The 24697-nt window shown below is 39.1% G+C and overlaps 6 protein-coding genes and 1 long non-coding RNA gene across 15 annotated transcripts in view; 2 read left to right on the forward strand and 5 right to left on the reverse strand.

Annotated features, from left to right (window-relative positions):
* The window catches only part of LOC124316246, a 686332-nt gene that overhangs the window by 127504 nt on the left and 534131 nt on the right, over positions 1–24697 (reverse strand). The gene's annotated exons all lie outside the window — the stretch shown is intronic.
* LOC124316697 lies at positions 5637–6269 on the reverse strand. The gene is made up of 2 exons (XR_006911961.1): positions 6164–6269; positions 5637–6090 (listed from the first exon to the last, which is right to left on the reverse strand). It is a non-coding gene; the product is annotated as an uncharacterized LOC124316697 (long non-coding RNA).
* Positions 6838–15825, reverse strand: LOC124316394 (carbohydrate sulfotransferase 7-like). Of its 9 annotated transcripts, none has more exons than XM_046782319.1 (11): positions 15564–15825; positions 14724–14798; positions 11229–11344; positions 11060–11077; positions 10779–10985; positions 10553–10693; positions 9206–9265; positions 7629–9125; positions 7402–7568; positions 7092–7339; positions 6838–6998 (listed from the first exon to the last, which is right to left on the reverse strand). In XM_046782319.1, the coding sequence occupies exons 6-8, from the start codon at positions 10683–10685 to the stop codon at positions 8254–8256; spliced, it is 1065 nt and encodes a 354-aa protein (XP_046638275.1). In that variant the 5' UTR covers positions 10686–10693; positions 10779–10985; positions 11060–11077; positions 11229–11344; positions 14724–14798; positions 15564–15825; the 3' UTR covers positions 6838–6998; positions 7092–7339; positions 7402–7568; positions 7629–8253. The 9 variants fall into 9 exon arrangements, with proteins under 9 accessions (XP_046638275.1, XP_046638274.1, XP_046638278.1 ...); XM_046782318.1 differs by having other exon boundaries at positions 11201–11344; XM_046782322.1 differs by lacking the exons at positions 10779–10985; positions 11060–11077; positions 11229–11344 and adding exons at positions 9670–9782; positions 9839–9973 and having other exon boundaries at positions 9206–9499; positions 10553–10743.
* LOC124316519 lies at positions 11365–13746 on the reverse strand. Its single transcript, XM_046782513.1, has 4 exons — positions 12962–13746; positions 12724–12890; positions 12370–12665; positions 11365–12300 (listed from the first exon to the last, which is right to left on the reverse strand). The coding sequence occupies exons 1-4, from the start codon at positions 13094–13096 to the stop codon at positions 12188–12190; spliced, it is 711 nt and encodes a 236-aa protein (XP_046638469.1). The 5' UTR covers positions 13097–13746; the 3' UTR covers positions 11365–12187.
* Positions 14953–17264, forward strand: LOC124316356 (hypoxia-inducible factor 1-alpha-like). The gene is made up of 7 exons (XM_046782253.1): positions 14953–15219; positions 15279–15436; positions 16001–16180; positions 16251–16531; positions 16602–16708; positions 16773–16926; positions 17004–17264. The coding sequence occupies exons 1-7, from the start codon at positions 14982–14984 to the stop codon at positions 17062–17064; spliced, it is 1179 nt and encodes a 392-aa protein (XP_046638209.1). The 5' UTR covers positions 14953–14981; the 3' UTR covers positions 17065–17264.
* LOC124316327 (alpha-(1,3)-fucosyltransferase C-like) lies at positions 17349–19037 on the reverse strand. The gene is made up of 2 exons (XM_046782211.1): positions 18749–19037; positions 17349–18675 (listed from the first exon to the last, which is right to left on the reverse strand). Exons 1-2 carry the CDS (start codon positions 18899–18901, stop codon positions 17539–17541), a joined length of 1290 nt encoding a protein of 429 aa, XP_046638167.1. The 5' UTR covers positions 18902–19037; the 3' UTR covers positions 17349–17538.
* Positions 23239–24649, forward strand: LOC124316386. Its single transcript, XM_046782302.1, has 4 exons — positions 23239–24041; positions 24108–24253; positions 24354–24367; positions 24443–24649. The coding sequence occupies exons 1-4, from the start codon at positions 23291–23293 to the stop codon at positions 24612–24614; spliced, it is 1083 nt and encodes a 360-aa protein (XP_046638258.1). The 5' UTR covers positions 23239–23290; the 3' UTR covers positions 24615–24649.

Below are 24697 nucleotides of genomic sequence, written 5' to 3' on the forward strand. Positions count from 1 at the left end.
AAAGTATTCATGTTTGAAAATCTACTTTCATCTTTTTTTGTTGACATTTTCGTGTTACAATTTCAAGATTTTCATAGTGTGCCACGGTCGAAATCCGCGTTACCCAAACGAAAATTCAACTTTAAAACCTTCAGGGGAGTGTTCATAATACGTAGAGAGGCAAATATTCCATTACCCAATAGTATTTCAATATATATTCATGTTTGAAAATCTACTTTCATTATTTTTTGTTGACATTTTCGTGTTACGATTTCAAGATTTTCATAGTGTGCCACGGTCGAAATCCGCGTTACCCAAACGAAAATTCAACTTTAAAACCTTCAAGGGAATGTTCATAATACGTAGAGAGGCAAATATTCCATTACCCAATAGTATTTCAAAAGGTATTCATGTTTGAAAATCTACTTCGATCTTTTTTTTGACATTTTCGTGTTACGATTTTAAGATTTTCATAGTGTGCAACGGTCAAATTTTGCGTTACCCAAACGAAATTCAACTTTAAAACCTTCAGGAGAGTGTCCATAATACGTAGAGAGGCAAATATTCCATTACCCAATAGTATTTCAAAAAGTATTCATGTTTGAAAATCTACTTTCATCTTTTTTTGTTGACATTTTCGTGTTACGATTTCAAGATTTTCATAGTGTGCCACGGTCGAAATCCGCGTTACCCAAACGAAAATTCAACTTTAAAACCTTCAAGGGAGTGTCCATAATACGTAGAGAGGCAAATATTCCATTACCCAATAGTATTTCAAAAGGTATTCATGTTTGAAAATCTACTTCAATCTTTTTTTTTACATTTTCGTGTTACGATTTTAAGATTTTCATAGTGTGCAACGGTCAAAATCCGCGTTACCCAAACGAAAATTATACTTTAAAACCTTCAAGGGAGTGTCCATAATACGTAGAGAGGCAAATATTCCATTACCCAATAGTATTTCAAAAGGTATTCATGTTTGAAAATCTACTTCGATCTTTTTTTTTGACATTTTCGTGTTACGATTTTAAGATTTTCATAGTGTGCAAGGTCAAATTTCGCGTTACCCAAACGAAAATTCAACTTTAAAACCTTCAGGAAAGTGTCCAAAATACGTAGAGAGGCAAATATTCCATTACCCAATAGTATTTCAAAAGGTATTCATGTTTGAAAATCTACTTCGATCTTTTTTTTTGACATTTTCGTGTTACGATTTCAAGATTTTCATAGTGTGCCACGGTCGAAATCCGCGTTACCCAAACGAAAATTCAACTTTAAAACATTCAGGGGAGTGTCCATAATACGTAGAGAGGCAAATATTCCATTACCCAATAGTATTTCAAAAGTTATTCATGTTTGAAAATCTACTTTCATCATTTTTTGTTGACATTTTCGTGTTACGATTTCAAGATTTTCATAGTGTGCCACGGTCGAAATCCACGTTACCCAAACGAAAATTCAACTTTAAAACATTCAGGGGAGTGTCCATAATACGTAGAGAGGCAAATATTCCATTACCCAATAGTATTTCAAAAGTTATTCATGTTTGAAAATGTACTTCATCATTTTTTGTTGACATTTTCGTGTTACGATTTTAAGATTTTCATAGTGTGCAAGGTCAAATTTCGCGTTACCCAAACGAAAATTCAACTTTAAAACCTTCAGGAAAGTGTCCAAAATACGTAGAGAGGCAAATATTCCATTACCCAATAGTATTTCAAAAGGTATTCATGTTTGAAAATCTACTTCGATCTTTTTTTTGACATTTTCGTGTTACGATTTCAAGATTTTCATAGTGTGCCACGGTCGAAATCCGCGTTACCCAAACGAAAATTCAACTTTAAAACATTCAGGGGAGTGTCCATAATACGTAGAGAGGCAAATATTCCATTACCCAATAGTATTTCAAAAGTTATTCATGTTTGAAAATCTACTTTCATCATTTTTTGTTGACATTTTCGTGTTACGATTTCAAGATTTTCATAGTGTGCCACGGTCGAAATCCACGTTACCCAAACGAAAATTCAACTTTAAAACATTCAGGGGAGTGTCCATAATACGTAGAGAGGCAAATATTCCATTACCCAATAGTATTTCAAAAGTTATTCATGTTTGAAAATGTACTTCATCATTTTTTGTTGACATTTTCGTGTTACGATTTTCAGATTTTCAGAGTGTGCAACGGTCAAATTTCGCGTTACCTAAACGAAAATTCAACTTTAAAACCTTCAGGAGAGTGTCCATAATACGTAGAGAGGCAAATATTCGATTACCCAATAGTATTTCAAAAGGTATTCATGTTTGAAAATCTACTTTCATCATTTTTTGTTGACATTTTCGTGTTACAATTTCAAGATTTTCATAGTGTGCCACGGTCGAAATCCGCGTTACCCAAACGAAAATTCAACTTTAAAACATTCAGGGCAGTGTCAATAATACGTAGAGAGGCAAATATTCCATTACCCAATAGTATTTAAAAAGTTATTCATGTTTGAAAATCTACTTTCATTATTTTTTGTTGACATTTTCGTGTTACGATTTCAAGATTTTCATAGTGTGCCACGGTCGAAATCCGCGTTACCCAAACGAAAATTCAACTTTAAAACCTTCAGGGGAATGTTCATAATACGTAGAGAGGCAAATATTCCATTACCCAATAGTATTTCAAAAGTTATTCATGTTGTGTCAATAAATTCATAAAGCAAGTCATGAAGAAATAGTTTTAGAAAAATGGTTCATAGAAAATCTTCCAGGAACTGCGAAAAAACACTTTTATGAGATTGAAGTTGCTATAATATTTATTTCACTTGTTAAAACCATTTCTTTATTACAGGATGTGTTAATCGATGTCCAATACACCATTTCAAGTGTATTGAATCAATAAATTAATAAAGCAATTCATGAAAAAATAGTTTAAGAAAAATGGTTCATAGAAAATCTTCCGGGAACTGCGAAAAAACACTTTTATGCGATTGAAGTTGCTATAATATTTATTTCACTTGTTAAAACCATTTCTTTATTACAGGATGTGTTAATCGATGTCCAATACACCATTTCAAGTGTATTGAATCAATAAATTAATAAAGCAATTCATGAAAAAATAATTTAGAAAAATGATTCATAGAAAATCTTCCAGGAACTGCGAAAAAACACTTTTATGAGATTGAAGTTGCTATAATATTTATTTCACTTGTTAAAACCATTTCTTTATTACAGGATGTGTTAATCGATGTCCAATACACCATTTCAAGTGTATTGAATCAATAAATTCATAAAGCAATTCATGAAGAAATAGTTTTAGAAAAATGGTTCATAGAAAAGTGTTTTTTCGCAGTTCCTGGAAGATTTTCTAAGATATTCTAAAGTTGCTATAATATTTATTTCACTTGTTAAAACCATTTCTTTATTACAGGATGTGTTAATCGATGTCCAATACACTATTTCAAGTGTATTGAATCAATAAATTCATAAAGCAATTCATGAAGAAATAGTTTTAGAAAAATGGTTCATAGAAAATCTTCCAGGAACTGCGAAAAAACACTTTTATGAGATTGAAGTTGCAATAATATTTATTTCACTTGTTAAAACCATTTCTTTATTACAGTATGTGTTAATCGATGTCCAATACACCATTTCCAGTGTATTGAATCAATAAATTCATAAAGCAAATCATGAAAAAATAGTTTTAGAAAAATGGTTCGTAGAAAATCTTCCAGGAACTGCGAAAAAACACTTTTATGAGATTAAAGTTGCTATAATATTTATTTCACTTGTTAAAACCATTTCTTTATTACAGGATGTGTTAATCGATGTCCAGTACACCATTTCAAGTGTATTGAATCAATAAATTCATAAAGCAATTCATGAAGAAATAGTTTTAGAAAAATGGTTCATAGAAAATCTTCTAGGAACTGCGAAAAAACACTTTTATGAGATTGAAGTTGCAATAATATTTATTTCACTTGTTAAAACCATTTCTTTATTACAGGATGTGTTAATCGATGTCCAATACACCATTTCAAGTGTATTGAATCAATAAATTCATAAAGCAATTCAAGAAGAAATAGTTTTAGAAAAATGGTTCATAGAAAACCTTCCAGGAACTGCGAAAAAACACTTTTATGAGATTGAAGTTGCAATAATATTTATTTCACTTGTTAAAACCATTTCTTTATTACAGGATGTGTTAATCGATGTCCAATACACCATTTCAAGTGTATTGAATCAATAAATTCATAAAGCAATTCAAGAAGAAATAGTTTTAGAAAAATGGTTCATAGAAAACCTTCCAGGAACTGCGAAAAAACACTTTTATGAGATTGAAGTTGCTATAATATTTATTTCACTGGTTAAAACCATTTCTTGATTACAGGATGTGTTAATCGATGTCCAATACACCATTTCAAGTGTATTGAATCAATAAATTCATAAAGCAATTCATGAAAAAATAGTTTTAGAAAAATGGATCATAGAAAATCTTCCAGGAACTGCGAAAAAAAACTTTTATGAGATTGAAGTTGCTATAATATTTATTTCACTAGTTAAAACCATTTCTTGATTATAGGATGTGTTAATCGATGTCCAATACACCATTTCAAGTGTATTGAATCAATAAATTCATAAAGCAATTCATGAAAAAATAGTTTAAGAAAAATGGTTCATAGAAAATCTTCCAGGAACTGCGAAAAAACACTTTTATGAGATTGAAGTTGCTATAATATTTATTTCACTTGTTAAAACCATTTCTTTATTACAGGATGTGTTAATCGATGTCCAATACACCATTTCAAGTGTATTGAATCAATAAATTCATTAAGCAATGAATTCAAAAGGAATACATGTAAGATTAGAAATAGAAACTATGGAAGAAAGAAATAAGTTCAGTAGCTGGGCCACACCATGTTTGCTGAATATGAATTTGCTATTACTGAAATTATTTCTATTCCTACATGGTTTCCTTTGGAATTCATTGCTTCAATGAACTTAAAATTGTGTATTGGACATCGATTATTACATCCTGTAAGAAAGAAATCTTTTGGATTAGTGAAACCATCAAAAAAGCAAATTCATATTCAGCAAAAATGGTGTGACCCAGCTACCGAACTTATTTCTATTCCTACATGAATTCCTTTGGAATTTATTGCTTCAATGAACTTAAAATGGTGTATTTGACATCGATTAACACACCCTGTAAGAAAAAAATATTTTTGATTAGTGAAACTATCAAAATAGCAAATTCATATTCAGCAAAAATGGTGTGACCCAGCTACTGAACTTCGATAGCGAAATATCATCAGCTTCATCCGCACGGCATTCCAACCGACGGCCGGAAGTCAATCCTCCACCCCTGCTCTCAAACACAGTACGGAATTTTGATCGTAAAAAAAATTTAAATTAAAAAGGTTTTTTCGTTCAGGGTTCGCCATCTCTCATACCGGTCTATTACAGCAGTAGCCAACCCTCGAGTACTATACTGCTACAAGAGTGTCCCACGTCTTACGATGATAAGCGATCTGACTTGCCCCAACGAAGTTATCTAAGGTGTTTTATTATATGCCGCGCATATATAGAATGTTAGTAGTTGTATTAGTTGTTGGTGTTTAATGTTAGTAGTAGTGTTTTAGTAGTTAGTTTAAGTTGGTTTTAGTAAGGGTTAGTACATGCATGGTTAGTTTAACAGTAGTTAGTAGTAGTGGTTTAGTAGTTGGTTTTAGTAAGGGTTAGTACATGCATGGTTATATTATACAGAGCGATATGGGGAACAACAATGGAGGACAATGTGGCGGAAGTGGGAATCGAACACGGGACATTTGGATACAACGCTAGATGCTATAACCACTATACCATGGTCGCATATCCTGATCGAACTATTACCGGAAGTAGATCATATCCTAAAAGAGTATTGGCTGAAAATATATAATAATATTTCATTTCCAAAATTCATTACCTTATAGCCTAGTGGTATAGTCTCCATTTGCCACGCCGGACTCCTGGTTTCAATTCCCATCGAAGACATCTGGAAATTGTATTTTCTACTCTAATTAAAATTCGCAACTTTGCTACGAATCTGAGAGTTCGTTACAAGAAAAGAAGAAGCAAAAGCTAGTCATCCTGGTTGTAGAAGGAGATTCAATTTTATTTATTTATTTTTTTTATGGAAAAGAATCACAAACAGTCTGGGTACCTTGCTTAACGCAGTGCAGGTAGCTGACAATTTATTAGGTCTTTGCCTGTTATTATTGCTGTGCACATGATATAGGGGATTTAAAAGAATAAGGAAGTGACGATTTCCGGTTAACTGAGTTACCTGTCTTTCTCCGTTTTTCTTTCCACCTTGAAATTTACTGAGTTGCGAATGATGTGGTACGTGTTTCGAAATGGGCTGATTAAGTCGGTGATTTCACTTAGCTAAATTAAACTGTCGATTAACTTTTCGTTGCTGTTTGTTGGCTAGATGAATCGAAATGGTTTCGCTCTATACCTGCAGCAGAACTATGTCCACATCTATACGGCACTAAATAGTTATTCGTAACTACAAATATAACTTTGAGTTGGATAAGGCTCACAACTGAGGCAGGTGGAAGGAGCCATTGCGATTGCGTGACAAAAACACATCCGGTTTGGTTTTTCCATTCAAAATTACGTTTCAATTGAATTTGCGATGGACAAAAACTTTCTACGTCATGAGCACCCAGTTCACAAAGAATCTTTTCTTCTGTATAATATCCAACCAAGAATTTCTCATCCAATCGACGGGAGTCCGTCTTAAAAGCGTTACAAATAAGCTTGTGTTTAGGTAAAGTGCTCTAGTATTTCTTTTCGCGGCTGACGCCAGTGAAATTATAATACGGTACCAGATGATAGCAAAAATCGTCAGATTTATTCAATCAATCCCTGTACATTAAATAAGGACTGGGTCGCAGAGATTCCGGTAGTGCAGGTGACAAACGGGAATGGACGAGGAGTGCAGTACATCAGGAAGAAGCTGATGGTAGTACCCGTCGTGATACTTGTTGTCTCTGGCCATTCGATTTTAAGGGAAATAATAGAAATCCCAACTTTAGTCTCCTTGTTTTAAATATAATTTCGCAAATGCTATGAAGAAATCTTACGTGTGATAGATTGAGTGACGGTAACGGTGACGGAAGACCTTGGTGTTTGATTGTTGACTATGACAATGTTGCTGAAAAAGGCGTTGATATGAGAGATGTAGATTTGCGGATCCTGATTTCTGGCTGTGCGGATATTGTTCGATTTCGACGGCTGAACGACATCGTCTGTCTCGGGTGAAAGCGAAGGCAGACCGTGTTGGCTGTTGTCATTTGCCGCAGGTAACAAGACCAAGGGCGTCACCTCCACTCTGCGTAATCAAAAAGTATTAAGAGATTGTTTGGTAGAAAAGTTATGAAAGAAGTTATATACCCGAGCGTTGCGGATGGCTTGAACTGCGGATGTAAAACAGAGTCTAACGTTTTATCCACAGGCTCATTTAATTCCTCGTCAAACGTTAGAACGACGGGCTCGTCTATTAGGAAGCCACGGCTGCGGCGACACGCTCCCGTCACGTTGACCAGTTTGGCACATAGAAACTGTTTCAATAATATTAGCACATCATCAGCATTCCAACATAATTTTATTCAACAACTTACGTTTCTGGTGACAAATACTGTTGAAATTATAGTAGTTGTTTCAGTACTGGTGGCTGTCCTCTGAGGTTCTGTCATCACCAACGACGATGCCAAAATGATGGAGACTCCGACGAGACGAACAAAAGTTGTGGTGCTCATAATTGTTGCTCCTTTGCTGATCAAAGTTTTCTTTCGTTGTGAAGATCACACTGCTATAGCTTTTTCATTTTTAAGGCCGGATGACCAGAATATGAAGGACACTCATCAGTGGAAACAGGAAACACAATACACACCCATGATTACTGCAAAATTGATAAAACTAACAAAAAACGAAAGTGTTAAGTCATTCATTAAAAACACAAATTTGTTTAACCTTCAGTTTTAGGAAAATAATACGTGTCATCATCTTTAATCTAAAATTGAATGTCTAGACTAAAATAAATCTATTGTTTCTTTTTTAAAATATTCTATGTAACAATTAACGCGGAGTCGCTTGGCTAGCGCTGTTGTTTTAATGCAACTTTAGCAATTAAATCGATGAAAATTGAATCCAGTAATAAAACACAATACAGTCAATCAAAGAAGGAAACTTTTAAAAATGATAACGAGCGCACTGTTTAGGCAAACACGCAATTATAAATGTTTTTTAAAACATGTTCAACATTTCCAACGCTGGTTTGCAGATTTCCGTGATGTTAGCAATGACTTTCTCCCCCATTTTCTTTTTCCATCCGTAAGCCACGGCGTCTGATTTTCGATACGTCGAATGGTCGAAATCTAAAAAGTTTTCCTTCATTTTCTGGTCGTTTGATTTCGTGTGGCTGTCGAGAAAGGCCCTGGTGGAGACGGTGACGGGCATTTCCAAGAAGCGAAAGAGTTTGTCCGTCTCCATCTCGACGTCAACAGCCAAATCCTCGAATTTCAACCGGTAATATTGATTTGGAAAGCGAGTCACAAGTCCATTCATCAATTGCAGATCTTCCTCCATGTCCGCGCAGAGACGACTGGCGTTTTTACAAGCCGGATTATTTTGACACCATTTCAGTTTGGCTCTTGAGGTCATGATTGCGCGAGGATCACGAACCAGGTGGATTATTTTCAATTCTTTGGATAATACAGGATCGCTTTCCAGTAGCGCCGGTAATTCCTTGACGCTTAACCGAACTGTTTTGATTAGATGGATGGGGAAACTGGAGCACAGGTGAGCGACAAATTCCGGATCAGAGCACAAAGTGCGGTTGTGGATGCATTCACTCCACACTCGTTTGTTTCTCTGCATGTCGTTAGGGAGGCCAGTGAGTCCGTTGGCACTGCGCAGGTAACCGAGAGAAAACCGGCAGTGGAATAGGGACTGGATTAGTTCGGTCTTTGATCCAGGGTGATTGTCCAGGTACAACAGCGGCTCGAACGAATAAAACACGCTCGGTGCACTTTTGATGAGGTCACCCAGAAATGTTGAGCCGGAGCGCCAAGTCGTAATGATTAAGATCCTCTTTTTGATAGACGTCAAATCCAAATCTGTAACAGCAATTATCCATATCATTAATACTTGTGTTCATGATAAGCTTATTACGTTCAAAAGGATATACCAACGATACCGTGTAAGTGATGCGTGCGGTTCCGTTCTAGGCACAGCCAAAATAGGACGAAGTGGATCACTATGAGAAATGAAAGAAATGACAACATGAGGATCGGATAGGAAGAGCTTCTCGTTGATGACTTCATTCTGGACGATGGCACAAACTTGAATGCGATAGTTTCGATTAGAGTCTGCCAGTGTTTGCTACTTCAAATTCGATCACATGACCGATTGTGTTTGACTTTGCTATACTCGAGTTACTGAGAATTTGAGAAAAATGGACCGCCTATTTCCTGCACTTTCTCCGCTTCGCCTTCCGCCAGAAAATTGAATCGATTCGTCGGTAAAATTCAACAATAATTGCGGCCGTTTGAACATGTTCCATGGGATGTTCCAGGGTTCAGCAGAGGACAATATCGGACAATGGTATAACTATTTTAATCGAGATTTTCTGTGGGAAATGCGCAAGGAATGTTTTCCCACCATAACAACAGGTCAATGCCGGATATTCTTATAATTTCTTTAATGTTTGATCGTTCCTTTGATGCGACTGCTTCGGCCGGTACGTGTCACCGAACTTTATTGAGGAAGATAACCTGCAAGTTGTTGACATTGAAATAATTATACCGTTACAGAAAACTCGCCACAGTACCTCATGTGCTGTCGGACAACTGACATCTTAGAAGGAGGGTATAATTTCACGGTGTACACGACGATTTATCTGACGATGTTTCCCCTTAGAAGAAGCCTGAGACACATCAAATGTTGGCCAGTATATGTTTCGGACCTAGAACAAGAACGTTTGAAATTGTTGTTAAGATGTGTAGTGTCACATTAATTCGCGGTAAATATTCGAGTTTGGCAATTTTCAGGCGGTTAAGGGCTCACTTTTCAATCAGGAATGCGGGTTTACTTTTACTGACCATCAGCAGTGCTATTTATTTCATCTGTTTCACCCAGCCGACGACCACCATATTCATTGATCAAGTTGAAGATACTACTGTGACAGCCCCACTTTTCCTTTCTAGTAGCAATTTGCCAGAAGAAACAAAGATGTTGTCGCACAAACAACTTTTCGTGGCAGAAAACATGAGTACGAATGAATTAAAACAAATCGTCACTTTGCTAGAAAAAGAACAAGAGATTGTCCGTCATACCAACTCGTCGCTAATTAAAATATTGCAACTACTGGAGAAAGAAAGAAATCACGCTGATTACTCGAGTAATAAAACGTTCGAGGATCACAAGAAAATGTTAGATTCTCATCGAGAGTTTTTCAAATATGCCGCCGTTGTTTTGCGCAACACTTCTTATCCCGGAGTGGAAAATTACACAAGGTATGCGGTGACTCGATTGGGATTGTTACCTTTAGCTAATGCGGAACCACTGAAACCGGAATTCGGTCCGGTGATCAACGACGTCCTTTCCTTCCGGTACCCCATCACCATCCAGCCGTGTCCGAACGTGGCCGTCAATCCAAGCGTTTTCGTAGCTGTCATATCGGCCCCTAGTAATTTCGAAAAACGGAAAATGATTCGAAAAACGTGGAAAAACCATCTGAAAGCGGAGAGTGAAAAGGGTTCGTTAGTTACCGCTGGTTTCGGCTTCATTGTGGGACTGACGGCCAATAATGTGACGCAAGCCAAAATAGAAGAGGAGAGTAAACTGTACGGCGACATCATTCAGATAGGAGTGTCGGATTTCTACAGAAATTTGCCATTCAAATTAACCGGTCTCTTCAACTGGCTGTACAGACACTGCTCCAAAGTTGATTTCCTTTTCAAAGTGGACGACGACATCTACGTGAACGTGCGCAATTTAATTCATTTCGTTAGGTCGTACCACCCGTCAAATGGGACTATCTTTGGTTTACCAGCTGGATATTTGAATTCTATGAGAGGTACAACGAAAATATAAAGAATCAGCCAAAAATACAAACCTCATTTTTTTCCAAATAAATAAAACAACATTAATAATATTATTTCAATTCTATAGCTGGAAAATGGAGCATCACGTATGAGGAATGGCCATGGAAAAGCTACCCGAAATATTATTTCGGCCCGGCTGCTTTGATACACGGAAGTGCCTTCCTTCCGCTATTGGCCGCTTTCCAAACGACGCCATTAATGCCTTTCGAAGATGTTTACTATAGCGGCATCTGTAGAGAAAAGGCTGGCATTGAAATTCGCTATCCTACCAGCCCATTCAAGTATTATTTGGACGATTAGGTACTTTTTAAAAATTTAAATTATTACAACTATACACTTTCCAATAGGGTCTTGGCATTGGGTCTACCTAAGATTCCCATGGCATGCGATTTGCGACATTTTATTGCGTGGCTGACCGTTTCCGGCAATCATCTCAATAACTCTCACGTCGCCACAGACGACTTTTATCACAATAGAACCCGGTGCATTGTAAAAGATTCAAAGGGAATGAACAGCACAATCGACCCCAACGAACCTGTCCAGTTCTACTTCCATTAAATGAAAAGTTAAATGCAGGTGAACTGCAACTGAAACAATAAAACTCCGATCTTGGAAAAAATTGTTTCTTGCAAGGGCTGTCATTTGGGTGTTTAAGGACTGAAAATTTGTAATATAGGCCATTTCGGCATTTCAATAAAGAAAACTTAGAGGAGAAGCAACCGGAGGCAACACTCATCGAGGCTTAGATTGCGGGGCTTTTATGTGCCCAGCGTGGCTTGGCGGATGTCTACAATAGAATGCTGATGTCTTCCGATGTTCGCTTGACAGTCACGCATTTCCTTCATCCAAATAAGTGGCGCTATCCGGCTGTTTTTTACGGAAATTACTATAAAATAAATTTTTAGTTCGTATGGACACCGCCATCTACTTTGAGTCCGGTTAAATGACTACACTGTAAATGCATCTATCAGAAATATGTTATTTCATAAGACAAGAAATTATTTTAAAACAATAAATAATTATAGCCTATAAGCTAATAAATAACAGAGCGCCGACGTCTATCAAAACATATTTCAATTGGGGCTGGAACGGCGGGCCGGGCAAGTTGAAAACGTGAAAGGATTTGGTGTGCAGCTCATGATGAAGAAAGTGGATGTGGTGCCACCCACCGTAACACTTCTAGTCTCTGCGTGTGTTCAACAATATGCACTAATTTAAAATACGAACAACGAATAACTAATTTGAGTATTATTACGCGAGATAAAATTGGTGATGGTGACTGTAACGGACTGCCTCGGTCGGAGATTATTAACAAGCCTATTAAATAATGCGTTGATCTGAGAGAAATAAATTCTCGGCTCCGGGTCGCCCGTTCCCAAGCCTATTTTGTTCCGTCCCGCGTATCTCGTGTCGAACTGCACCGACGGTTGGATAACGTGAATTCTCGGTAAGGGCGGTAAACGAGGATGATGGTAATAATTGGACGAATGTTGAACGTCGTTATTCGGCAACTGCATGGCAGGTAACATGACCAACGGTGTCACCTCCACTCTACAATTTCATCAATTAAACAAATGATTTGCGATCGAGTAATACGAATCAAATATACCCGAGTGTCCTAGAAGGTATGAATTGAGGATTGAGCATGTGGTGCAATTCATTTTCGATTGTTTCGTCGAGTTCGTCATCGAATGTAAGAATGACGGGCTCGTCGATTAAGAAGCTTCGACCGCGACGACAAGTTCCTGTCACGTTGACCAATTTGGCACAGACAAACTGCGCCAGTGATGAGTTAAAATTGAAAACAATTAATCGATTCAATTTAAATGTATCCTGAACAAGCTTACGTTTTTGGTGACGGTTACGGTCGTAATTCTCGTACTAATTTCTGTTCTTGTGACTGTCCTTTGGGCATCAACAATTACTAAAGATATCGCTATTAAAAAGAATAGAGATAATCTGAAAAGCGCTAAATTCTTCATCACGGTGAGGACCTATCGTCACAGTAATTTTTACAATAGATTCACTAAGATAAAATGTAAGTTACTACTGGCTAGTTGACGATGGGTGCGACCCTTCGATCGATTCAGAATGTTGTCACTGGAGTGTCGCTTCTTATATCGTCTCCTTTCGCCCATTTCTCTCATCAGCCAAATCCTTAGCAAACGATTTACGCAATGCAAGATGAAAACGCACAAATAAGTGTGGTAGACATATCCCTACTGCCAAGTGCCAACATGTAACGGTGCTGGGCGAATTTCAGTACTCGCGTGTTTGTAATACGCTCGCAAAGAGTTCGTTGAACCTTCTCTACACAAATTTAGCGATCGGAAACCTACAATATTCAAGAATTATTGACAAAGCTCGAAAATAATTGTCCAGCAAATGACGATCTCTCAGGTATGTAATAGTGTGTGGAAACATTTTTCCGTGCACAGTATTTGTAAAACTTGTGAGTTGAGTATAATTCTAATGCAAACACTGCTGGGACGCGCAAACATGATTAGCAGTGCTAATTTGTACCGGGGGAACGTATTAGTAACAATGCTGGTGCAATGACTGTGATGACTCTCATAATGCAAGAAAATATGGCAAAAAAATTTACGCTGTTTGCTAACTCAGACCCACAAAATTCAGCAACCATGATATGATGAGGAGAGGAAAAAAAACATCACTTCTGTAGTCAAATACCCTTGGATTTATGAATAACATTTGTGTATCCACGTATTCTCTGTTCAAGAATATTCTTGCAACTCTTTCCGGATTAGTACCCTACTGTTACATGTGTACGAAAATTCACACATTTCCTTGTTTCACATCATCACGAACACTACGAATTATTGCCTAATACTAACAAGAGATTCAAGTGGCAGACGCAGACAGTGTCAAACTAAATAAGTGTTGGTCTGTTGGACCCTGGATTCCTCAGCATCTGATACAACAATGACTAGCGACTCACTACCGAGGACGGTACAAACCGAATCAGCTGACGCAGTCTGCAGTTTTTCTCTACAAAATCTGTGCATTCAAAGACAGAAAATCGAAATACTAACAGAGACAATCAATGAGACGAAAAAGACGACGAATAAATGGCAGCGGAGCGCACCTGGCTTAGATAAATACACCACAACAATTTAAACGTTGTCAACTCGCTAGATCAAATGACGAATATTTATTATTTATTTACTTTATCGGAATCTCAAAATGTTTGTTGTTATCGGCTCGTATAACAAATTGTTTAAAATAAATTTTTCCGTTTCGAACTTTGTGATTTGCCGCATCGCATAGGAAAAGTTATTTTTAGCCTCACAAGTTTGTAGACTAAACAAATTTTTCGATCAATACGTCAACAATCTCGTTTTCAAAATCGGTTGTGTCATGTTGCATACTTTCTCCTTTGACCGCTTACCATTTAAAAAAATAGATGTTTTTCACCAACGTTTCTCTCTAGTTTTAAAAAAGTAAACAAAAACTAGTCTGGCACGTGCCGCATGAAATGTAGAGCGCAGGGCATACGTGACATGAGATTCGTAAGCCAAACGAATTTTCTTCTGACCATGGACAGAAACATAATATTGGAGGGGTTAAGAGTTCAGACATTGGACTTACCAGCTTGAGCAGAATGCCGTCCAAAAATGGTTGGAGGTCATCATTAGTTGATTGGTAACTTGGAATCCTTTCCATCTGAAAAGAAAAAATAACGATAAATATGCTGTTTTGTTCGAAAAATTTGTTGTCGTTTCTGTCCTCAACTATAAAAACTTCCTACTATATGAATAATCGTGACATTCTTTCAATTTCGATCGTCCGTAAGAGACGCTGTATCAAGTTAGTTGAGTTAGTGACTGGTAAAAAATCTGCAGGAAAATGGGTTCTCGATCCTTCTATAATACCGCGACTAAATTCGCCCGAATTAGAAAATCAGAGAAGCGCAAAGAGAAATCACGCGAAGCTGCACGATATCGTCGCAGCCAGGAAGTGGAAACTTTTAACGATTTGGCAAATCTACTGCCAATATCCAGCAGCCTCACCTCTCAGTTGGACAAGGCTTCCATCATGAGGCTTACCATCGCTTTTCTCAAAGTGCAGTCCCTACTGGACAACAGTAAGTTTCTTTTCGGTCTGGAATGGCACCTCATCTGATTCTGTTATTTTGTTTTACAGGTGTGCAAGAACTGTTCAGTATGTTAAATGAGAACCAATGTTCGATGGCTGATGCTTGCTGGCCACAAGCCCTTGGTGGCATGTTATTGGCGCTATCCTCCAAGGGGGATATTGTCTACCTGACTGAGAACGTGACGCAGGAACTTGGTCTTTTACAGGTACACTTTTATAGGTTCTTCTGTTTTATGAACAAGGTCATGAAATAAGTCTGTGTCTGCCTCTGGCTGAACTTTGTACACTACAAAATAGCTCACTCTCAGGTTTACAAAATTAAGATTAACATACCTGCCAAAATAGTAGAATTACCATTGTGAAGTGCACAAACTATCTGCTTGGAAGTTTTATTTTTATTTATACTATCACTTTAAAAGAGACAGAGAGAGAGAGAAACGTTCCATCTTTATTTTCCATGTGACGTTCCCTAAATTGTAGTCTGCAATCTGGGAGGAGTGGGGGCCCGTTTTACGTTTGCCAGATTGTGAAAATGGACTATGAGTCGAAAACGAAAAGTTATTTTTTATTATCGAGTTTTTTAATTTTTTATTGCATTTTCAGAGTCATTTGAATGGCTCTGGCATTTTCTTTAAAAAAATATATTCAATAAAAATGATTGGTTAAAAAAATGAAATACGTAAAATAATATTTAATTAAAATAAATGAATCGAATGAAACTCTAATGCGTTAGATTTGCATCGCTAGTCATAATTCTGTGAATTCGACAGATGGATTTGATTGGACAAAGCATTTACGACTATTGCCATCCGTGCGACCATGATGAACTCCGGGAAATCCTTGCCCTCCGTCCCGATGGCGATCCAGCGCGCTCCTTTTGCCTCCGCTTCAAGTCGGCGTTAATGGCCAAAAAGCGGAGTAAAATCAACCAAAAAGTCGTCCCATACAAAGTATATTGGCAAACGTTAAACAGCCACAATATCAAATTGTATTTTAATTGCACTTTTGGTCTCTTTCCAGGTTATGAACTGTTCGGGACGCATTATACTGTCGACGGAATCGAACATTCGACTCGACTATTCACAAGACAAATCTTACGTGGACGAATACGACCTAGAAGACTTGACCGACGACGATTTGGACTCGGAAAACGACGTCAAGTCCTCCAGCAGCACGAACCATTTTTTAGTTTTGATTGTAGATCCGATCCCGCACCCATCCTGCACGAAAACCCCATTAGCTGGTTACAGTTTTCTCACCAAACACACTTTGGACATGAAGTACACTTCTGTCGACGAAAAGTATGATATTAAAAAATCCATTTTCTAACTGGGTATTGGGAAAAGGGATTTTTGTTTCTTGTTATTTAAGGATTTACACATTTTTGGGATACACGCCGGAGGATTTAAAAGGTCGTTCAGCGTACGAATTACATCATGCGCAAGACAACGAAACTGTTTTGAAAAACTACAAAGCCAGTGAGTGTAGATAATCGGTGATTCAATTTCTTGATCTTTGATTGACATTTCTATTTGATTTTAGTGTTCGCCAAAGGGCAGATCCAGATTCCGCCCTATCGATTCCTGGCCAAACAGGGTGGTTATGCTTGGGTGCAGACTCAAGCCACTTTGGTGGTTTACGGCCAAAATCGACATTTCAGAACGGAGGCGGTTGTATGCGTCCACACTTGTCTAAGGTGTGTACCAGGGAGAGAATGATTCAAGCCGAGAGTTTATCCGATTGTCTTCCTTTCTATGCACTTCCGTTCGACAGTGAAATTCAGGATAGCCATCAAATCCTACAAGCGCAATCATCAGCCGATGGCCCAGTTTAGTTGTGCCGGAAATCGAAGCTATTTGCTATTTGTACCTAACAAGGCCGAGATATGGAAAAGACAAGGACATACATTTCAAGGACGCCACTTTTAATTTTTTCCCCTTTCCTTGAAAGCATTCGTCTCTCCCCCTCTATCAGTTGTTTGGGTTATTTATATTGAGTTGTTGGTATCATACAGTTTTGATACATTTGACCTATCCCGATTGGCGAATTATTTGAATGGCTTTATTTTATCTGGCCGAACGAGGATGAAGCAAAACGATGACCCAAGAACCCCCGGGAAAATAGGATAGAAATTAAATTATTGAAAGTTTTCCCTAATATTTAAGTTCAAAGTTTATATGAAAAGGACTGGCTGCTTAACTTTATTATCAATCAGACCCCAAAACCTGCAAACCGCATTGATTTCTGAAATATTCACCATGAAATAAACTCACCAGTAAATTTAATACCCCACAAAAATTGAATAACATTAAGTAACATTGACAAGAGATTTGGGTGGTTTCATCAAACAGGTTTGATTGATCGTCTCGCCGGACCACCAGGCGCCAATGTCATCATACATTTTGGGCTCCGGATCTCTCAGCATCTGACACAGCTGACACCACGAATCTATAGGTGCCAAATCGACCACATACTTCCTTCTCCAGCGAAAGTAACTCAGGTACAGCTCGTCGTCGGTCATCAATTTCTTGAGATGATTCGCCAGACTCTCGGGACTGTCGAAATCTAAGGCGTTGATGTAGGATCCGGCCGGAAAATATAGGGAATAATCGGATCCGCCGTAAACCACTGGCACCGTGTCGTACGCCATGGGCCGATAGCATTTCTCCGTGACGTAATCCGGACACAGTGAATTTTCGAAACACAAATAGAATCGATAATATTGACCGAGCATCGGGTTGCAAGCGGGTCGATTGGGGCATTTCTTCGCTTCCTCCGTAGCGCATCCACCGTAAACGTCCACCGGAATGAATTGTGACAAATTGCGCACCAGAAATTCACGCCACGATCCCCCAACTCCGTCGGAATGGCAGTTGGAAACGAACCAAGCGGCCGTTCGGTTTTTCAGCGTCAGATTGACAGGGAATCGATCCGCCGGATCGGAATCGATTCGAATGTTTGACTTGGCGGCCAGCGGGAAGTCGACGCAGGACGATGACTCGTTGATGCACCTCAGTCGGCCGTGAGTTTGGAGATAGACGACGTCAGAGTCACGCCGATACGTCATGGTTCGGTTGAAATAGCTTTTCAGCGATGGCCATCGCAGGGCGGGTAGGTAGGTGTGAACAGGCGATTCGACTTCAAAGAAGATGAAATGCTGTTGAGGACGTCTCCATTCCGGCGGAGGCATGTCGCTCACGTTGATGGTGCGAAAGTGAAAGATGACGGCGTCGCTTTCGTTGAGCAAATTTCGATCGGTGGTCGCCATGCAGCCGCTGTTGATACCTACACGATCGCAGGTGACGAAGGGCTTCCCACCGAGTCCGATATTGCCGAAATCAAGGAAATGATAATATTTCGTCCAGTAGAGAATGATGAACTTTTTGTCAATCTGTATTGGGGTTGCTGGTGGTGGTGGAGACAAGTTGTCGACCATCGAAATAACCTGTGGGCGTTAATATACTCGTTGTTTTATGATGGCTTAGAAATAAATAACCAACTATTAGCATTGAGTATACCTGTTGCTGAAGGAATTCTTTATACGTCAACAGCAGTTGTTGATCAACGGATGCACTCAGTTGATAACAGATGATCAGGAGTGCTCCGACAAAACCACCGGCAAGCCAGCGCAGGTTTAAAGATGGACAACAGACGATGCATCGTTGAAACATTGGTGAAACTGAAAGTTGAAATGAATTTGAACGATATCACGGCGATGCGATCACCTTCGGTGCTTCGGAGATTCAACTGAGACTATAGCGGATGTCGCTGGGCACTTTCTTCGTCGTCGATATAGGCAATTCACCTACTGAAAAAGAAAACCTTGAAAAGACAGAGCAGGTAGATTTTACACGTCACTGCGTTAACTTTCTCATTACCATCTTAAGTTATTTTAGCAGCGCAAATAGCCGTCAGTCGACAACGACTGTATTGTGTTTGAAATTAAACTTAGCAGAAATGCAAAATAACGCAACCGGCGGCTACAAGAACGAAAAATTTGTCTTTTCTATTTGAGAGGGCAGACAATTTTATGCGCCAGTATGCAATTTAATAGCGTCAAAGTGACCAATTCAAAGAGGCCGGCAGCATTTCTTTATAGTTTTACATTTTGTTAATTTATGATTAGACATATCGTACTAATAAGAACTGACATGAGGATGCGTTTTCCAATGGCTAATACCGTATATGGTTACTTAAAAGACTTAACATTGTTTTGAAAAATTGAACGCCAAATTTTGAAAAATCAGCCATTCTTAAGAACAAGGCAAAGAAAGAAGTCTTTTGTTTATGCCATGTGGAATGTAACCAAATTAATAGATTGGGCATTTCATGACAATTTTGCCAAAATGAATCGACAAATAGGATTTCAAGGTAACGTTACAAATAAGGACAGTAAATGATTGTTTAATCAAAACAAGCAGAAGAGGTTACTGCTGCCAAGTCGTCAAGTTCCCCAGTCAGCCGTACCCGACCCCAAGACAAAATGGCCTGTTCGTCGGATGGAGAGAAGTTGGCCAACCCATGGAAGCCCTAAGAGGACACCAAGTGTCCAGAAAAGTGCCGGCCCCAAAATCTCACCGGAACATTAGCGACAGCTGATTGGAGTTTTTGCTGAAATACAGCTAGATTCCTGATTCCATTGCGTTATGATAAAATGCTGTGCATAAAGGTTTAAACCCTTATGTGTAATACGATACATAAACGAGTTATACGTGAGAAGTAATTAATAAAAATCTAAAATAACATCGACCTTGAAAATAATAAATCCAAACTAGCTCAGGAATAATCGTATTCATTGGGCCTACCCGCCTACTATTTCACGATTTACAATCGACGCCATCAAATAATCAAAAAGGAAGAATAGAAATACATTTTCCCTACCTTTAAGCCTAGGAATACAGCCAGGCATCCACGGGTGCTCCATTCGCAGAATATAGTTGAGTAGTACACCAGTCGGCATAAGGAAAAGGGGGTCTTTGTGAATACACCCACACTCACAGCATGGGCGTACACGAGGACATTTCAAGAAGGGGGAAGAAGAGAGACGTAATTCGACTGGCATCGGTAGTTTCTCAAACGGGATGCTGTTTATCTAAATAGAAAATAACAAATGGGTTAAAGTTTGCAGAAACAACAAGCACAGACTACGAAGTAAGGACAAGCTGAAAATAACAGTGAGAACCAAAATTGTTAATAACAAGAGAATTCAAGGTTGCCATGTAATACGCTGCATTTATGCAAGCTATGCATCACTAATATATATCTAGCAGGTCACAACTGGAATAAAAGTAACTCAAATCATTACCCGATTTGATACAGATACTGGGATAATTGCTGATGACTTGATGACATGATGACTTTCATCCATACCAGCACAAGAATATCTTGTGATTAAGTTGGCTGGCTCTGGCCTGTAATCAATGCACAAAGGAAAAGGTTACATAGTGCAAACAAACTGTCATTCAGCATTGACAAGGGCTTACACAACAAATGCCATAGTCAGGAACTAATATTTTACAAATCTGGAACAGGTTTAGCTCTTCTATTTAAGCTCCCATAATCATTCTATTTACATTCTTAGTTTTAAGGTAGTTTTATTTACCTGCTGATTGCCAAATCATGGATTAGAAAGGCATGGTAGCTATGACACCAACACCAAAACGAGTTCACACGACGACCACATTTTTTATAATTTTATTTCTTGTCTGATTTTACGTCCAGCCACGTACGTTTCCAAAAAAAGAGATGTTCCGTTTTCTTTATAATTTTACTAAACTTCGTTTCTTTTTAAAAAAATCAAACCGGTGAACAGATAACAGAACGAATGCAGAAGCAGACGACACTAATATTCTAATTAGCCATGCTTAGTAAGATATCGATACAATTAAAAATCGACCCCTCCCCGCCAAATTCAAACCATCACAATAACTACAAAAACGTTTTTTCACCCGCGCTTGACAGAATAGTTCGTCTCATCAAGTTAAACTGAGCCCCCCTACCACAGTCTAAATTTGCACGATTTATAAACAATTAAAACTCATTGAGGAATAATCTGGTGATCGTCTGCTCAGCTATTTTTAGCCTCGGTAACTCAGCAATCGAGTTTTATTCTTGTTCGGAGATTTTAACGGTTTGATTGAAATTTCCAGCTGAACAAACAGCATATTCACATCTGTTTGAACGTGCATTATTTGCCTGGAGGGCATCCTTGCGTAAGTATAGAAGCCCTCTATAGGAAAAACACCAAAGTCTTTTTACTTTATACTCTCAAGTCTCAGCCAGTGTCTGTCCATCGGCAGTCGCTTGAAAACTGGCGATCCAACATACAACTCCACGAAAATTTCCGCTTACATGTACACTAGGATGGGTCACCTCCTGGAAGATCGCCGCATCAAACTATTCCGTTCGCGCAATTTAGCCCTGCGTCTTACCCTCTACGCCGTTGCTTGTGTGGGTCTGTCGGTGATTGTTTTTGTGGTCTACTCGCCTTTCCGGCAGCAGATTTTGTTACGAGTTCCGATGCTGCAAAGTCTAATAATGGCTGGCCAAAAACCGGCCGAGTTCATGTCGCCGGAAGAGGTGTTCCATTATTTGCACTGGACCAACTGCGCGGCTTGTCAGTTGCCCGTCGATTTCGGCTTTGTGATGATCAGATTGGGCAATCCTGGAGGAGTCGCCTATCCAGACGGTCAAAAACTCATCTGCCTTGACCAGTTTATTGCGCCCGTCTTCAATAATTGCCTCGTCTACTCGTTCGGCATCAACAATCAGTGGACGTTCGACGAGGATATGGCCCAGTTCGGCTGTCACGTTTACTCATTCGATCCGTCCATGGGCGCCAAGGATCACAACCGGACGGATAAAATCCATTTCTTCAATCTTGGACTGGCCAAAGAGGACGGACAGAGCCCAAATGGATGGAAAATGAAGACAGCTTCGTCCATCTACGAGATGCTGGGCGATTACCACGGTAGGTCGACGCTCGTCGACGTCTTCAAAATGGACATCGAGTACTACGAATGGGAAGTCCTCCCGCAAATGCTGCAGTCCGGTTTTCTGGCGGACAAAGTCGAGCAGCTGGCCGTCGAAATCCATTTCAGCGCCGGAGATTCGCTGGAGAATTATCAGAAACGAATCCGCATCCTTCAAGATCTGGAATCAATGGACCGCCCTTCTTCCGGTTCTGCCGGTACTAAAAGTAATGATAAGCAGGTTGCAGGAGGATTCATTCGTTTCAGTTCGCGGATCAATCCGGGGCTCAAACGGGCGATCAACATTCTCGGAAACAGGCCGGACTTTATCGGATTTGAATTGACTTGGTATAATTCCAAATTCTACAGTTCGCCCAGTAAAGCAGGACCCGTTTTCCCCTATTATCAATGATGCATGCATGTTTGCCTGTTCTTCTTTGACCATGCATTATCTTCTGATCCAATTCTCTTAACTCTATTCTTCAATTTAAAGAGTCCTATTAAAGGCCCGCCAATATCTGGGTCGTTTCCCATATCGTTTGAACTATGTATGAACATTTCAACTGTATAAGTTAATAGTGAATATACATATTCAAAAAATCCCAATCATTTTTGTCGAATCTCGTCAAGTTAAAAAAAATACAAAACCTGGTGGCTACAGGCGAGACCATCAACCACACCTGCATGTACTCACCACCCAAATCTCTTGTCTTTAATCAAACTGGTTAATCGCAGAGCGAGCATAAATGTTTCAACGTAATATAAATCATAATCATAATAAGGGATATGGATCATGTAGTTATACAATGCATATGTACTCGGGAATCTGATATTAGTAATTTGAATCATTCACGCAAAAATTTTTGATTGATATTGCGCGCCTCTTTTCAATTAATCGCATAATTTGACTTTATTAATCGCAATAATTGATAGAGATCTGTTCACCAGAAATTTTATTTCTCTAATAAAATTTTGACTGGCTTCCGCCCTGTCACAAGTTGCCTATGTAAGTCTAAACTGGCAGTCGACTAGCAGACGCCAGCAGAGCTGGAAGTGAAAGTCAACGGCTCACGTAAAACACAAGTCACAATGTTTCCCAAGTCTTTACAACAGTTATTCAACCGCCACAACGCTCGACTCACGCTTATCTTACTGGCCATCGCTTCGTTCGGATTAGTCGTGAAAAATGTTTCGTTCGAAGAAAACGAGTTGATGCCGGAATGCTCCGCCGACGACCTGCAAGAGGAAGACTATTACGTTTCATCCCTCTGCAATTGCGGAAAGAAAATTCCAATTAAATCCAACGAAACGGCAGAGCCGGACGCTTTCCAGTGGTGCAGCACCGAATCTTCTGCGAGAGGCCATCACCAACGGATCGTGACGTACGCTCTGTTCGGCAACGCCCACAACGCTTCCGTATTCCGGCGCTACTATTCCAATTTGAGGAACATTTCCTTGACGGTGGAGAAACAGTATCCGGGTTACGTCATCCGCATCTACCACAACGTCGTCGACGACCCCGACAGCGAAGGTTATCGCCAATTATGCAACGTCTATTGCCGCTATCCCAACGTCGACTTGTGCAGCGTTCCGGAATTGGCCGACCGGATTGGCGATAATTCGACGACGCCCATCGATCCGGTTCTCATCCGGGGACTCAACCCGAGAATGTACCGCTATTTAGTTATGCTCGATCCCAATGTCGACTTGTTCATTTCGAGGGATGTCGATAGTCTCATCTTCCAACGAGAAGTGGACGCTGTCCGGCAGTGGCTACCGTCCAATTACACCTTTCATTTGATGAGGGATCACAAAGGACATGGCTCAATTATCCTAGCAGGTAATCTATTTTCAAATTAATGATGTAAGAGCAGTTGTAATTATATTTTGATTGGATGGCCAAAAGGAATGTTTGGGGTGAAACTGGATCAGCGTAGGGATCTGGTCGAAGGCTTGGCGAGAGCTTTAATTCTATCCGGACAAAATATCATTGGCCATCAGGATCAAGCCTCTCTGGATCGAATTGTTTGGCCTGTAGCGAAATATGATGTGGTAATTAATTAATTAATTAAATATAAGATAACTAATTTGGTCTTGATTTTTATGGTTTAATTATATAATTAATGATTTTATTCGGGTAAATTCGGATCAGATGGCCCACGATAGGTATTTATTTTTGCATTATTCTTTATAGCATTAAATTTCATACAGGCCTATCCTATTATTGCTGGTATGTTACAGTTACCACTGCCAGAATCCGTACATCGTTAAGACGAGCGTGCTGAAGGTGTTTCCCTTCCCCACCAAACGAAACGGAAGATATTACATCGGAGGTGCCGGTCACGAATTATATCCCGAAATTTGTCCGATCGATTGCCGTCCTCCTGATCACCAGGACTGGGAATATTGTTAAAAATAATTCATTGTAACTTTTCGGAGTCAAATTAAATGTCGTTTATCAATATGAATTAAATAAATCTATCTCAATATTCTATC

The sequence above is a fragment of the Daphnia pulicaria genome, chromosome 12 (assembly GCF_021234035.1).
Source record: "Daphnia pulicaria isolate SC F1-1A chromosome 12, SC_F0-13Bv2, whole genome shotgun sequence".
Classification (NCBI taxonomy): Eukaryota; Metazoa; Arthropoda; class Branchiopoda; order Diplostraca; family Daphniidae; genus Daphnia; species Daphnia pulicaria.